Here is a 16,256-nt window from a genome sequence, read left to right on the forward strand (position 1 = left end):
TGCTCTTGTCATCATAATTTTTTTATGTATCTATTTGTATCTCTTCACAAATGTGTATATTTTACTTCCCATATATCCCCCCCCCCCCCCCCCCGAAAAAAAAAAAAGATACTAATTCATATTACCACAGGCCATGTTTAAGTGAGTTTTCGTGGGGAAGAAAAAAGCCTAGTAAGCAAACCGCGGATCCGCAAAAAAACGGAAGCCGCCCGTGTGCCCATTGTAGAAATGCCTATTTTTGTCCGCAAAACGGACAAGAATAGGACATGTTATATATTTTTTTTGTGGGGCCACGTAACGGAGCAACAGATGTGGACAGCACAATGAGTGCTGTCCGCATCTTTTGCGGCCCCATTGAAGTGAATGGGTTCGCACCCAAGCCGCAAAAACTGTGGCTCGGATGCGGATTCAAACAACGGCCGTGTGCATGAGGCCTAAGAGTTACTGGTGGACACCCCGGAAAGGTGATAATGCCACCACTACAGTTATTAAATTTGGTTTTATGAAACAGGGCTCTTTCACATGAGTGGATGCTGTGCGGGTAATCCGCTGCGTGAAAGAGAGCCAAGCCCTGCTCGGACAGCAGAGACATGGAGCATTAACATGAATGATCATGCTCCGTGCCTCTCTGTGACCTTTTTTTACTACAAAATCACGGTGACAACTTTATCTCACTGTGATTTTGTAGTAAAAAGATCACAGAGAGGCACAGAGCTTTGTCAATCATGTTAATGCCCCGTGTCTCTGCTGTCCGAGCAGGGCTTGGCACTCTTTCACGCAGCAGATTACCCTCACGGCATCCGCTCGTGTGAAAGAGCCCTTAAGGAGTATGAAGACGATAAAGACAGTAAAGTGGCTTGGAACAGATTTGTTGCATCACAAGTCTGGTAACTGTGTGGAGTTTTTTGAGGCAGGTGAAGAACTGTGGGAAAAGTAAACTGCACGATGACTATCAAAGTCAAAATCCTTGATTTTCATCTTAAATTCTAAGGAAACATGAGAGGCTGGTCATAGAAACAAGTAAGTGGTACCGCCAGGATATAGTGGATGTTGAACACTGCTACCCAAGACAGTGTATTGAGAACAAGATGGGTACTACATTTGGCGACTGATCTTTGAGAGTGGTTTACTGTATAGTCATAAATCTTGAAAAAGCACTCATTTTTCAATCTTTTGTGGTCAATTTTGTATAAATTTAATGGAAATACATCTAAACTTTGATTCATAGCGGGTTATTTGTCAAACTGGTGTAAAGTAGAACTGGCTTTGTTGCCCATAGTAACCAATCAGATTCCATCTTTCATTTTTGACAGCTCCTTTGGAAAATGAAAGGTGGGATCTGATTGGTTGCTATGGGCACCTAAGCGAGTTATACTTTTACACAAGTTTTGATAAATGACCCCAATAATATTTTTCAGGTCTTGCAAAAGATCTCAAATTAGTCATGTACATTTCAAAATATCACTATCTTCGCCAGGCAAGCAAAGTTCCTGGGGGTTAATAGCAGTTTTCAATACTTTTATGAAATATGCATAAAATAAATTATGAGGATTGGGTAGTTTGAGTATTTTTATTTTATTTTTATTTTTTTATTTTTTTCTCCCATCCAATCATCAACTAGAAAGGTTTTTAGTTAGTCTTTTAAAGGGCCCTTATTAAACATTAGTGTACTGTCATCTAAACCTGCAAAGATAAGTAGTTTTGGGCACAGTCTAAGGCCTCATGCACACGACCGGTCTTTTTTGCGGTCCGCAAAACGGATTTCCGTTGTTTCGTGACCGTTTTTTCTTCCGTGGGTCTTCCTTGATTTTTGGAGGATCCACGGACATGAAAAATGAAAAAAAAAATCTAAGTCAAGTTTGCCATTGAAATGATAGGAAAAAACGGACATGGATCACGGACACGGATCACGGACGCGGATGACAATCTTGTGTGCATCAGTGATTTTTCACGGACCCATTGACTTGAATGGGTCCGCGAACCGTTAACCGTGAAAAAAATAGGACAGGTCATATTTTTTTCACGGCCAGGAAACACGGATCACGGATGCGGCTGCCAAACGGTGCATTTTCCGATTTTTTTTTCACAGACCCATTGAAAGTCAATGGGTCCGCGAAAAAAATTGGAACCACGGACACGGATGCACACAACGGTCGTGGGCATGAGGCCTAATGTGTATGATTAAGCTTCTGACTCTCCCTTGACAGATGATATCGGGGGGGGGGGGGGGGAAGGATTGGGTGAACTGAATTTTATCACCCAATCCTTTTGTTCTCCCACGAGGTAAGACTCTCAACACATGCACGCTCAGTGGACCAAACATGTATGTGTATGGAGAAATGGCTGTTGGCCGACAGCTATTGAATGTGTACAGTCAGCTTAACCCCTTCATGACCTCCACCATATATGTACGGCTGAAGTTACCTCTTTAAACATGGCGCCTGCTCCATGCAGCAGAGACCCTTGGCACATGTATGCGATCAACCAAGCTGATCGCATACGTTTCACCCTTCAGATGCTGTGGAGCCGCTCTCTCCAGTAACAGCATTCTCCGGCTGAGATCAGGGAACCTGTTACGCTGAACTAATGGCCCGAAGCATCAAGCAGGCTTCGGCGACTATTAGTGGAATATACTAATACGGGCCACTAGGTGGCAGCTTTGTATTGTTGCAGTATATTGAAAATGAAGTGTTCAATGATGACTATAAACCCATCAATGAACACAATGGGAAATCGAATGATTGCCAGTTATAGTCACCCAGGGTGACTTAAAGTGAAACACACAAGTAAGGCTACTTTCACACTTGCGTTAGGAGCGGATCCGTCTGGTGTCTGCACAGACGGATCCGCTCCTATAATGCAAACGCTTGCATCCGTTCAGAACGGATCCGTTTGCATAACCATGAACAAAAATGGTAATGCAAACGGATCCGTTTTGACTTTACATTGAAAGTCAATGGGGGACGGATCCGTTTGAAAATTGAGCCATACTGTGTCATCTTCAAACGGATCCGTCCCCATTGACTTACATTATAAGTTTTACCACCTAGTGAACACCGTAAAAAAATCCCAGAATTGCGTTTTTCTTTTTCCAAATTCTACCCCATTTGGAATTTAATTCCCACTTCCCACTAAATTGTATGCAACCATAAATGGTACCAAAAAATAAGCACTCATAAGGCTATGTGAACAGAAAAATAAAAAAGTTATGACTCTGGGAAGGCGCAGAGTTAACAAATGAAAATGGAACATTGCAAGGTCCTCTAAAGGTAAAGAAGTTGTCTCACTTCAGCAAATGGCATTTATCATATAGAGAAAGTTAATACAAGACACTTTCTAATGTATTGTGATTGTCCATATTGCCTCCTTTGCTGGCTTGATTAATTTTTCCATCGCATTATAAACTACTCGTTTCCATGGTTACGACCACCCTGCAATCCAGCAGCAGTGGTCGTGCTTGTACACTATAGGAAGTGCCATCCTATGCACATTCCCACAGTCCTGGCAAACAGAGAAGCTGGTACTTTTTCCTATAGTGTGCAAGCACGGCCACCCCTGCTGGATTTGCCAGGTGGTCGTAACCATGGAAATTAGAAGTTTATAGTACATGGAAAAATTAATCAAGCCAGCAAAAAATGCAATATGGACAATCACAGTACATTATTAAATGCCTTGTATTAATTTTGAGTACACGATAAATGACATTTGCTGAAGTAAGATGACCCCTTTAAGCACTTGTCTTTGGAAGTGTATATAAATGTTATTATTTTTTTTTCTTTCAGGAAGGATTCTCAATCGGTTTTCCAAAGATATTGGTCACCTGGATGACTTACTACCGTTTACATTTTTGGACTTCATGCAGGTAAATTAAACCTATTTTTGTAATTTTTTGTAATTTTTTTTCTTTTTAAAGCATTTTTATTTGTCAAGAGTAGATATGATGAGCATTTGTCACACAGTACAGCATAATACAATATTTAAGTAAGGCTACATGCATGCGAATGTTAGGGCTCTGTGCGGTCCGCAATGCACAGGCACAGACCATGGGGCAGCTGCATGCAAATCGCGGACCCATTCACTTGAATGGGGTCCGCGATCCGCACTGCAAAAAAGTAGTGCATGTGCTACTTTTCTGCTGTACGGGGGCACGGCCAGAAACACCACTGAAGCACTCCGTAGTGCTTCTGTGGGGTTCTGATCCGTGCCTCCGTTTCGCATCTCCGTGATTGCAGACCCAGTCAAGTGAATGGGTCCGTGATGCGGAATGCACACGGCTGGTGCGCGTGTATTGCGGACGTGTGCATGTAGCCTAATAATGCAGACGAGAAGATGTTAATATCAGTGTATGAGCAGATGTACAGTATATATTAGGCACAAAGCATGCGCCTCCACAACATTAAGACATATACTGAGATGACGGCTGAGGCACGTGTGGACAACTGCAGTATAAAATGTTCTAATCGTATAACTTAAGAAGTCATAAAGCATGACAATGAGCAGAGGCATGAGATGGGAAGATGCGGGAAGCAAGGCTGTGGGGGAACGGGAAAGAATGTTTGCTGTATCCATTATGGTTAAAGGGGTTGTCCGGGTTCAGAGCTTAACCCTGACATAACCCTTTCTTCACCCAGGCAGCCCCTCCGATATGAGCATCAGAGCATTTCATGCTCCGATGCTCTTCCTTGCCCTGGCTGAATTGTGCAGGGCAAGGGCTTTTTCATTGTATCCAGTGACGAACCGAGCCTCCGCCTAGCAGTGAACCCAGCGACGTCACCAGCACTAATGGGTGGACTTTAGCACTGCCCAAGCCTGTTTTACATGGGCATTAGTGCCTGTGACGTCACCGGCAACACTTCTGGGCGGAAGCTTCCGCCAAGCAGTGTAAAAATGTAAACAAAACCCTTTTTCCCTGCACGATCCAGCTCAGGGCAAGGGAGAGCATCAGAGCATGAAATGCTCCGATGCTCATATTGGAGGTGCTGCCTGGGTGAAAAAGCGGATATGTCCATGTTCAGCTCTGGATCTGGACAACCCCTTTTAAGACTGGACCGTTTTTAGACTTTGGGTAGCCATGATTCAGGCTCATTTAGTTTTTATGAACATATAGCATGCATGAAGATTCACATTTTCATGCAGTTGTCATTTGTGAATAAATAAAGCATATGAATGCTGTGTTATGGCGGGAAACAATAAAGTAACAATTATCTTTCAGACGCTTTCAGATCCAAACACTGCATGTTAGGGGATATTCCTACTGTATGTGTATCATATTATTCATTTGTCTTGGAATTTATTGGGATTAAAAATGATATTGTATCTTTTAATTGTTGACTTAAATCTTGACTTGAATTATTAAACACATATCACACATTGGTAGCATATCGCTAGGATATCGGAGCCTAGAGCAGATCCCTTAAATGAAGAAGAGCGCACCGCACATGTGCAGTTGTGCTCTCCATTCACTTCCATGGGAGTTCCGAATGTAGCCGAGTGAATGCCTTTTTTTTTTTTTTTGTCACCTTGCCCCAAAAAGTGTAATATTGAACAATGAAAAAATCTTATGTACCCAAAAATGGTCCCAATAAAAATGTCAAATCTGGCCGCACAAAATAAGCCCCCACACAAGATGATTGGCAGAAAAATAAAGAAAATATAGCTTTCAGAAAATGGAGAGACAAAAACATGTTTTTTTTTCTTCAAAATTCTTATTTTTTTATCGTGTAAAACTGAAAAAAAATATATAATTTGACATATTAGGTATTGCTGCATCTGTAATGACCCGTTCTATACAATTTTAAATGATCTACCCCCTCAGCTAAATTCCATAAAAAAATAATATAAAAACGGTGCCAAAATAGCCATTTTTTGTTCATTTGGCCCCAAAAAAGTGTAATATTTAAAGATCAAAATATCTTATCTACCCAAAAAATGGTACCAATAAAAACGTCAACTCTTCCCGTAAAAACAAGTCAAACAGCAGGAAAACGTTAAAAAAAAAAAATGACTTTCAGAAAATGGAGACACAAAAACATTATTATTTTTTGTTTTCATAAATGCTTTTTTTTATGTAAAACTGAAACCTAAAAATAGACCTATTTGATATCATCCCGTCCGTAACAACCTGCTCTTTAAAAATAACACATGATATGTCCTGTCATGTGAATGCCATAAAAAATAGAAATGGTGCCAGAACAGCTATTTTTTTGCTTACCTTGCCTCACAAAAAGTGTAATATCAAGCGATCAAGAATCATATGTACCCCAAAGTAGAACTAATTAAACTGTCACCTTATCCCATAGTTTCTAAAATGGGGTGCATCGGGGGGTCTTCAAATGCAACATGGCAACCTAAAATATCCCAGCTAAATCTGCCCTTCAAAATCCATATGTTGCTCCTTCCCTTCTGCACCCTGCTGTGTGCCCATATAGCAGTTTACAGAAACACCCCATATGTGGTCATAAACTGCAAAATCAGGGTAATAAATATTGTTTTGTTTTTCTGTTAACCCAGAGGTGAAAACTGAAAGGGTGCCCCCCAATGCCAATATCTTAACCTAAGCCCTTCTGTTAAATACATACTTGGAAAACCATTGCATAAAGAGCTACAAAACATACAGGAGAACACAGCTCCACATACCTCTTACATCCAGTGACGTGTCCTCTGATGTAGATGTTCTCCTTCTTTATCTTCTCAATTCACACCAGACCACCATGATGATTTTTTACCCATCTCTCATCTCTGCAGTTTGACAAACAGATTAGTTTCCTACTTTTCCATCATCCTCCCACCTTCTGAACACCCCACCCTGCACCTCTAATACTGTGCCGGCTGTGCTTCCCAATACTATACTGCAGAAACAGTTCCCCTGAAAATACTATCTACTAGTACCACACAGATGGTGCCACCATTAATAATTTTAATAATTTATTGACCATATTGTCCCTGACACTTAAGTGCAAAAAAATGCCCACTTACAGTTGCAAGAAAAGTATGTGAACCCTTTAGAATAATATGGATTTCTGCACAAATTGGTCATAAAATGTTATCTGATCTTCATCTAAGTCACAACAATAGACAATCACAGTCTGCTTAAACTAATAGCACACAAATAATTAAATGTTACCATGTTTTTATTGAACGCACCATGTAAACATTCACAGTGCAGGTGGAAAAAGTATGTGAACCCTTAGACTAATGACATCACCAAGAACTAATTGGAGTGAGGTGTCAGCCAACTGGAGTCCAATCAATGAGATGAGATTGGAGGTGTTTGTTACAGCTGCCCTGCCCTATAAAAAACACACACCAGTTCTGAGTTTGCTTTTCACAAGAAGCATTGCCTGATGTGAATGATGCCTCTCACAAAAGAGCTCTCAGAAGACCTACAATTTAAGAATTGTTGACTTGCATAAAGCTGGAAAGGGTTATAAAAGTATCTCCAAAAGCCTTGCTGTTTCAGTCAACGGTAAGACAAATTGTCTATAAATGGAGAAAGTTCAGCACTGCTGCTACTCTCCCTAGGAGTGGCCGTCCTGTAAAGATGACTGCAAGAGCCTGCGCTGCTCAATGAGGTGAAGAAGAATCCTAGAGTGTCAGCTAAAGACTTACAAAAGTCTCTGGCATATGCTAACATCCCTGTTAGCGAATCTACGATATGTAAAACACTAAACAAGAATGGATTTCATGGGAGGATACCACAAAGGAAGCCACTGCTGTCCAAAAAAAACATTACTGCACGTTTACAGTTTGCACAAGAGCACCTGGATGTTCCACAGCAGTACTGGCAAAATATTCTGTGGACAGATGAAACCAAAGTTGAGTTGTTTGGAAGAAACACACAACATTGTGTGGAGAAAAAGAGGCACAGCACCACACCAACATCAAAACCTCATCCTAACTGTGAAGTATGTTGGTGGGAGCATCATGGTTTGGGGCTGCTTTGCTGCGTCAGGACCTGGACGGATTGCTATCATCGAAGGAAAAATTAATTCCCAAGTTTATCAAGACATTTTGCAGGAGAACCTAAGGCCATCTGTCCACTAGCTGAAGCTCAACAGAAGATGGGTGTTGCAACAGGACAACGACCGAAAGCATAAAAGTAAATCCACAACAGAAGGGCTTAAACAGAAGAAAATACGCCTTCTGGAGTGGCCCAGTCAGAGTCCTGACCTCAACCCGATTGAGATGCTGTGGCATGACCTAAAGAAAGCGATTCACACCAGACATCCAAAGAATATTGCTGAACTAAAACAGTTCTGTAAAGAGGAATTGTCAAGAATTACTCCTGACCATGGGGCACATCTGATCTGCAAGTACAGGAAACGTTTGGTTGAAGTTATTGCTGCCAAATGAGGTTCAACCAGTTATTAAATCCAAGGGTTCACATACTTTTTCCACCTGCACTGTGAATGTTTACATGGTGTGTTCAATAAAAACATGGTAACATTTAATTCTTTGTATGTTATTAGTTTAAGCAGACTGTGATTGTCTATTGTTGTGACTTAGATGAAGATCAGATCACATTGTATGACCAATTTGTGCCGAAATCCATATAATTCCAAAGGGTTCACATACTTTTTATTGCAACTGTTTGTGCCAGTACAAAAAATGTTCTCTTGTAACATGTCAGTACAAAAAACTACCCCCTTTTAGTGCCCCCAGTAGAACCAATGTCCCCATATTGGCCCATTTATAATGTGTGCCAGTACAAAAATGCTCCTTTTTTTTTTACAGCCGCAATGTCCCCATAGTGCTTTCTCCAGTTACAAAATAATGACTCCTAGTCCATTGTGGCCGAACCATGCTGCCAAATAAAAACAATAAACTCAAATACTTACCTTATGCTGTCTGAAATGCAGTGCTAGACACAAACCCCTTCTAGTCTGTGCCTTGAGCCATATGCAGCCCAGTTCAGGCAGTGCGATAATGATGACACCGACCTCTGATAGGCTTCAGTCCTAGTTCCTGTAGCCTATTAGAGGAAATGGTGGGCCAGGGAGACATCGCTCCCATGCCCCTTTGCGGCATTCAACTGTATTGCTGTCTTGAGTACAGCAATGCAGTTGAATATGTAGAGATGAGCGTTTCCACAATGGAAGCGCTCCTTGCCCATGGCTCTAACGCTGCCCCCCTCTTGCCCCTGCCTGGTGCTGCCTGAGGCAATCGCCTTACCTTGCCTCATTGGTGGTGCACACCTGTGTTAACCCTTAGTGCCTTACAGGAAAAATGGAAAATCTGCAAAAAGTAAAATTTTTAAAAATTGTACTCCTTTTTCCTTTAATTCTTGGTAAACTTATAAAGGGTTAACAAAGTTTGTAAAATCATATTTGAATAACTTGAAGGGTGTGGTTTCTAAAATGGGTTAATTTATGGGAGGTTTATATCATGTAAGGGTACTTTCACACTTGCGTTGTTTGATTCCGGCAGGCAGTTCCGTTGCCTGAACTGCCTGCCTGATCAGGCAAACTGTATGCAAACGCATGTCATTTATTCTGACTGATCAGGCATTTTTCAGACTGATCAGGATCCTGATCAGTCTGAAAAATCCCTGATCAGTCAGAAAAATGCATTGCAATACCAGTTCCGTTTTTCCGGTGTCATCAGGCAAAACGGGTCCGGTATTATCATATTTTCTCATTTTTAAAGGCCTGCGCACACGCAGACCGGAAGGACGGATCCGGCATTCCGGTATTTTGAATGCCGGATCCGGCACTAATACATTCCTATGGAAAAAAATGCCGGATCCGGCATTCAGGCAAGTCTTCAGTATTTTTTCGCCGGAGATAAAACCGTAGCATGCATCGGTTTTCTCTTTTGCCTGATCAGTCAAAATGACTGAACTGAAGACATCCTGATGCATCCTGAACGGATTACTCTCCATTCAGAATGCATGGGGATAAAACTTATCAGTTCTTTTCCAGTATAGGGCCCCTGTGACGGAACTCTATGCCGGAAAAGAAAAACGCTAATGTGAAAGTAGCCTAAGCCCCACAAAGTGACTTCATAACTGAATTGGTCCTTTAAAAAGCGTGTTTTTGAAATTTTCTTAAATTTTTTAAAAATTGCATCTAAAATTGTACATAAAATGAAATTAATTTACTAAATTACGCCAACGTAAAGTAGACATATGGTAAATGTAAAGTAATTATTTTATGAGGTATCCCTGTCTTAAAAGCAGGGAATTTGACATTTTTGCTAAAATATGTTGACTCAAATTTACCACAGTCGTGAAATACAATTTGTCACGAGAAAACATGAATGGCTTGGATAAGTAAAAACTTACTAAAGTTATTACCACATAAAGTGACTTGTCTGATTTCCAAAATTTGGCCTGGACCTTAAAGTGAAAAATGGCTTCCTAAAGAGTCTAAACTGGCATTTGATGTTGGAGCAACCCTTTTAATGTTTAAAAGAAATTTGAGTTCTGGGTTAAAAACAAAACAAAAAAAACTCACATTGTAGACCTGACCAGGAGAATTTAACCTGTGAAAATAGGTAAAATAAATTCCAATAATGTCAGTAAAACATCAGAACATATGCTGTGCTGTCCAATCTATTTACTTGTTTATACTCTTATATTCTACTTTGAAATCATCAGGGCTGGCGTCAGCACCCGGCATACCTGGGCAAGTGCCGGGGCCCACAGCACAGCTGCCAGAGGTCAGAAGCAATGAGCGCTTCCATCAATATAGATGAAGCGCTCATTGCTGGAGCGCAGGGAGCTGGGTCCTGTCACTCACCGCTCAGCTCCCAGTGCTCCTTCCTTCCCTCAGGCCGGCCGCGCTCTGAATGGTGGAGCAGGAAGACTTCTTCTCACTCCACCATTCAGCCTGCAGGCACAGATCGCTTTGCAGGCCTGTGTGGGCGGAACCTGCAGCCCAGTAATTTGCATAAGCTCTGCCTGCACAGTGCTGCAAAGCGATCTGTGCCTGCAGGGAAGAGAGGTATGTGAGCTTCAGGAACGGGACAAAGTGAGAAGTTACTGTGTTTTGTTTTTTTGTTTTTAATACAGAGGGGGCACAGAGGGCTTTATTATTATGGAGGGGGCACAAAGGACTACTATGGAGGGGCACAGAGCCAGTGGGCATTATTGCTGTGAAGGGGCACAGTGGGCATTATTGCTGTGAAGGGGGCACAGTGGGCATTATTGCTGTAAAAGGGGCACAGTGGGCATTCTTGCTGTGAAGGGGGCACAGTAGGCATTCTTGCTGTGAAGGGGGCACAGTAGGCATTCTTGCTGTGAAGGGGGCACAGTGGGCATTCTTGCTGTGAAGGGGGCACAGTGGGCATTCTTGCTGTGAAGGGGGCACAGTGGGCATTCTTGCTGTTAAGGGGGCACAGTGGGCATTCTTGCTGTGAAGGGGGCAAAGTGGGCATTCTTGCTGGGAAGGGGGCACAGAGGGCATTCTTGCTGTGAAGGGGGCGCAGAGGGCATTCTTGCTGTGAAGGGGGCGCAGATAGGGCATTCTTGCTGTGAAGGGGGCGCAGATAGGGCATTCTTGCTGTGAAGGGGGCGCAGATGGGGCATTCTTGCTGTGAGGGGTTACAATTTTTTTTAAAGTATTGGGGGGTGCCAAACACTGTAGGCACGCCACTGAATCAGGGAACTATTTGCTCCCCGCTCCACCATTGAGCTGCCAGCGCTCCACAGCAGCAGCAGCATGATGTCCTCACACATGGTCCTGCTGATCTGTGTAGGAGGAGGAGGAAGGGGCAGGCTGGGAATCAGCCTCTGCTCCTCCTACACAGCAGCGCGATGTGTCACAGTATCCTGCTGATGGGAAGCGCAGATCGTGGGAAGAGCCAGGTGACTGAGGTGAGGAGTATTTGTTTTCTTTTCACTTCCTGTGAAGGGGGCACATCTGGGCATAACCACTGTGAATGGGGCACTGGGCACATATCTTGGCATATCCACTGTGAGGGGGCACATATCTTGGCATATCCACTGTGAGGGGGCACATATCTTAGCATATCTACTGTGAGGGGGGCACATATCTTGGCATATCTACTGTGAGGGGGGCATATCTGTGAGAAGACCTGAGGAACTGAAACACTGGGTAGAAAATAAAAGTAGGCACATAAGGACTGATTCACATATATCCGCTCTGTAGCATGCTCTGTGTAAGGTATTTAATCTATAATACATGCAGTTTCATTGCTGTAACAGCCGTGCAAAATGCCACAATGGGACCCACTGAGACTTTATCGCCCAAGGGCCAACATGAACCTGGAGCCGGCCCTGGAAATCATTGTAGCCCATTCAACTTTTTCTTAAGATTATATATATATATATATATATATCCTGATAAAATATGCAAATCAGCCGACAAATGAGTGATTGCTTATCAGCTGATCGGCAGCACGATAATACAGGCCAGATATCAGGAATGAGCGTTCCTATGAACACATGTTCCCAGTAATTGGCTGAATATTGTGTAGTGTTATAGGGGATTAAAGGGTTTTGCCAGTAAAAATGACAAGTTCCTGCAGCATGGACCCTGAAATGGCTCTCACCATTGCCATGTTTAACCCCTTAGGGACGCATGACGTACCGGTACGGCATGTTTCCCGAGTCCTTGAGGACCCATGACGTACCAGTACGTCATTGGTTTAAAACGCGATTGCGGAGCGGCGGGGGTTAATCGGAACAGGATGCCCGCTGAAATCATTCAGCGGGTATCCTGTCACAACGCCGGGGGGTCACCCCCCCCGTATTGGCGATCGCCAGAAAACCGCAGGTCAATTCAGACCTGCGGTTTGCGGCTTTACCTGCGGTTGCAGCGGCTGTGTGGCGGTGCCATCGGGTCCCCATGCGGCTGTAAGGGGGACCCGATGGCATGGAAGGCAGCGCGATGTCTAAGGAAGGCATCGCGCTGCCTTCCGGTGAAGAGCCTGTGTGATCCAGCCCCCTGGATCTCACAGGCCCCGGAAGCTGTTTGAGTAATACACACAGTATTACTCATACAGCCAATGCATTCCAATACAGAAGTACTGGAATGCATTGTAAAGGAATATACCCCCTCAAAGTTCAAGTCCCAAAGTGGGACAAAAAAATAAAGTGAAAAAATAAAGTTTTCCTCCCAAAAAATTAAGTTTCAAGTAAAAATAAACAAAAACGTAATTTTCCCCAAATAAAGTTAAAAAAAATTGGAAAAAAAAAGTATACATATTAGGTATCGCCGCGTCCGTATCGACCGGCTCTATAAACATATCACATGAACTAACCCCTCAGATGAACACCGTAAAAAATAAAAACCAAAATAGTACCAATCTAACAGTCACCTCATCCCACAAAAAATGAGCCCCTACCTGAGACAATCGCCCAAAAAATAAAAAAACTATGGCTCAGAATATGGAGACACTAAAACATCATTTTTTTTGTTTGAAAAAAGCTGTTATTGTGTAAAACTTACATAAATAAAAAAAAAAGTATACATATTGGGTATCGTCGCGTCCGTATCGACCGGCTCTATAAAAATATCACATGACCTAACCCCTCAGATGAACACCGTGAAAAATTTAAAATAAAAACTGTGCTAAATAAACCATTTTTTGTCACCTTAAACACAAAAAGTGTAATAGCAAGCGATCAAAAAGTCACACCCCAAAAAAAGTGCCAATAAAACCGGCATCTCATCCCGGAAAAATCATACCCTACCCAAGATAATCGCCCAAAAACTGAAAAAATCATGGCTCTCAGACTATGGAAACACTAAAACATGATTTTTTTTTTGCTTCAAAAATGAAATCATTGTGTAAAACTTACATAAATAAAAAAAAAAAGTATATATAAGGTATCACCGCATCCGTGACAACCTGGTCTATAAAAATATCACATGATCTAACCTGTCAAATGAATGTTGTAAATAACAAAAAATAAAAACTGTGCCAAAACATCTTGCCTCACAAAAAGTGTAATATAGAGCAACCAAAAATCATATGTACTCCCCCCCCCCCCCAATACCGGAGGTGGAGGCCGGCAACTGGTGTTGAAATCGTGGCGGGGCCTGGTGCAGTCATTGTACTCTATTACACTGGGCCCCGCTCACAGCAGTATTCATATGTAAAGTGTAGGCAATCCATATAGGCCAGCCTGCCTGCTAGTAGGAGATTCATAGTAAGTACTACGTGAATTGCGCTACCGCAGAGGATTGCTATACTTTACATATGGATTGCCTACACTTTACATATGAATACTGCTGTGTGCGGGGCCCGGTGTAATAGAGTACAGTGACTGCACTGGGCCCCGCCGCGATTCAAACAGCAGTTGAATCGCAGCCCCTCCTCCCTCCCCACTGATGCACTGCAGGCCGCGCTGTGCAGCATCGCGGCCCGCGATGTGTCAGTGTTAGCAGAGTAAAAATGGCAGCATTCTCCCCATAAGACGCACTGCCACTTCCCCCGCCACAGTAAAAAAAAAAATTGATATATATCTTTTTGCCATATCATTTGTCCCCAAAAGGTCTCTCAAAGACTGGGAGACAATGAGACTTACATTTTACACTGTTTACACTGTAACTGGAGCATCCAAAGGAGCCCCAGTTACAAGGGAAACCGGCCTTCTGTAGGGGCTTTGTACAAGGCAGAGCTGATCATATTCTACTGATGCAGCTCTGCACTCCTCTGTCCCAGACACCCTTGATCATGTGATCGTCGGGTTTAAACTGCATAGCACTGATGAACTGCTTCTGTCTTCTCCTGGGGACCCAACCTGCTCTTGCTAGAATGTGGGAGCTGTAATTCAGCAATTTGCGTCACTTCGGGCAGAAATCCAGCTGATCGCACATTTAGCTGCGTTTCTGTCCCACAAGAGGGCGCTTGCCAAGACCCTTGGATCTGCTGGCTGCGGGTTGTGCGTCCCTAATTTAGGGACTTGTGGTGGTGATCACATGCTATTGCAGTGGGCTGTATCACAGCCAGAGTTGAAAAATCTCACCACCTCTCGGGCTGTGGCGCGCTCCGCTGCAATTGGGCAGCTCACAGCCAGAGGGGAGACGCCCCTTGAGAAACAGGGCCGTGTCCTCCTACATGTATCGATGCTATTAATTAGCATACAGGGCGGCAAAAGAAAATGGGGGCGATGGAGCAGCATATTATGCCCTACTCTACCAGGTACTAATATTGTAATGTCAGGACCAGTGAATGGTCCTCTTTAAGTGAAGTCTCAGTTCTAGAGATTGGAATGAAATGACTCTTAACTAAGAGATCCCTCAGGCCCCTTTCACACGGGCGAGTATTCTGCGCGGATGCGATGCGTGAGTTGAACGCATTGCACCCGCACTGAATCATGACCCATTCATTTCTATGGGGCTGTGCACACGAGCGGTGATTTTCACGCATAACTTGTGCATTGCGTGAAAATCGCAGCATGTTCTATATTCTGCATTTTTCACGCAACGCAGGCCCCATAGAAGTAGGGGTGCACCGAAATTTCGGCAGCCGAAAATATCGGCCGAAAATGCACCTAATCCACTTCGGCCGATATTGTTACATATCGGCCGAAAATATGGGGTGTAGGATTTGTCACCCACCATCTGCGGGCGGGCGGTTTACTTTGTCACTGCATCTTTATTTTACCTTACAATCGTGAGGCTCCAGTAACTAACAACTCTGCAGGCAGAGCGGAGGCCGGCGTAACGTCACTTACTCACGTGACGCGCCTGCTCCGCCTCCTTCATTCATAAAGTGGGCGGAGCAGGTGCGTCACGTGAGTAAGTGACGTTACGCTGCCCTCCGCTCTGCCTGCAGAGTTGTTACCGGAGCGTCACGATTGTAAGGTAAAATAAAGATGCAGTGAGTGATGCTGTGAGCAGCAGGGCCGGGGCTGTTATGGGTAGGGGGATCGGTCTATGGCACTGCTATGGGGAGGGGGGATCTGTGCACTGCTATGGGGAGGGGGGATCTGTGCACTGTTATGGGGAAAGGGATCTGTGCACTGTTATGGGGAAAGGGATCTGTGCACTGTTATGCCCATAACAGTGCACATATCCCCTTTCCATAACAGTGCACAGATCCCCCTCTCCATAACAGCGCCACCCACAGATCCCCCTCTCCATAACAGCGCCACCCACAGATCCCCCTCTCCATAACAGCGCCACCCACAGATCCCCCTCTCCATAACAGCGCCACCCACAGATCCCCCTCTCCATAACAGCGCCACCCACAGATCCCCCTCTCCATAACAGCGCCACCCACAGATCCCCCTCTCCATAACAGCGCCACCCACAGATCCCCCTCTCCATAACAGCGCCACCCAC

At 43.7% G+C, this 16,256-nt stretch overlaps 1 protein-coding gene across 1 annotated transcript in view; it reads left to right on the forward strand.

Annotated features, from left to right (window-relative positions):
- The window catches only part of ABCC4 (ATP binding cassette subfamily C member 4), a 356,587-nt gene that overhangs the window by 193,615 nt on the left and 146,716 nt on the right, over window positions 1-16,256 (forward strand). Inside the window, exon 20 of the mRNA XM_040425312.1 lies at window positions 3,783-3,862. Coding sequence (XP_040281246.1) covers window positions 3,783-3,862 — 80 coding nt within the window. The remainder of the gene's footprint in view (window positions 1-3,782; window positions 3,863-16,256) is intronic.

The sequence above is a fragment of the Bufo bufo genome, chromosome 3 (assembly GCF_905171765.1).
Source record: "Bufo bufo chromosome 3, aBufBuf1.1, whole genome shotgun sequence".
Taxonomy (NCBI): Eukaryota; Metazoa; Chordata; class Amphibia; order Anura; family Bufonidae; genus Bufo; species Bufo bufo.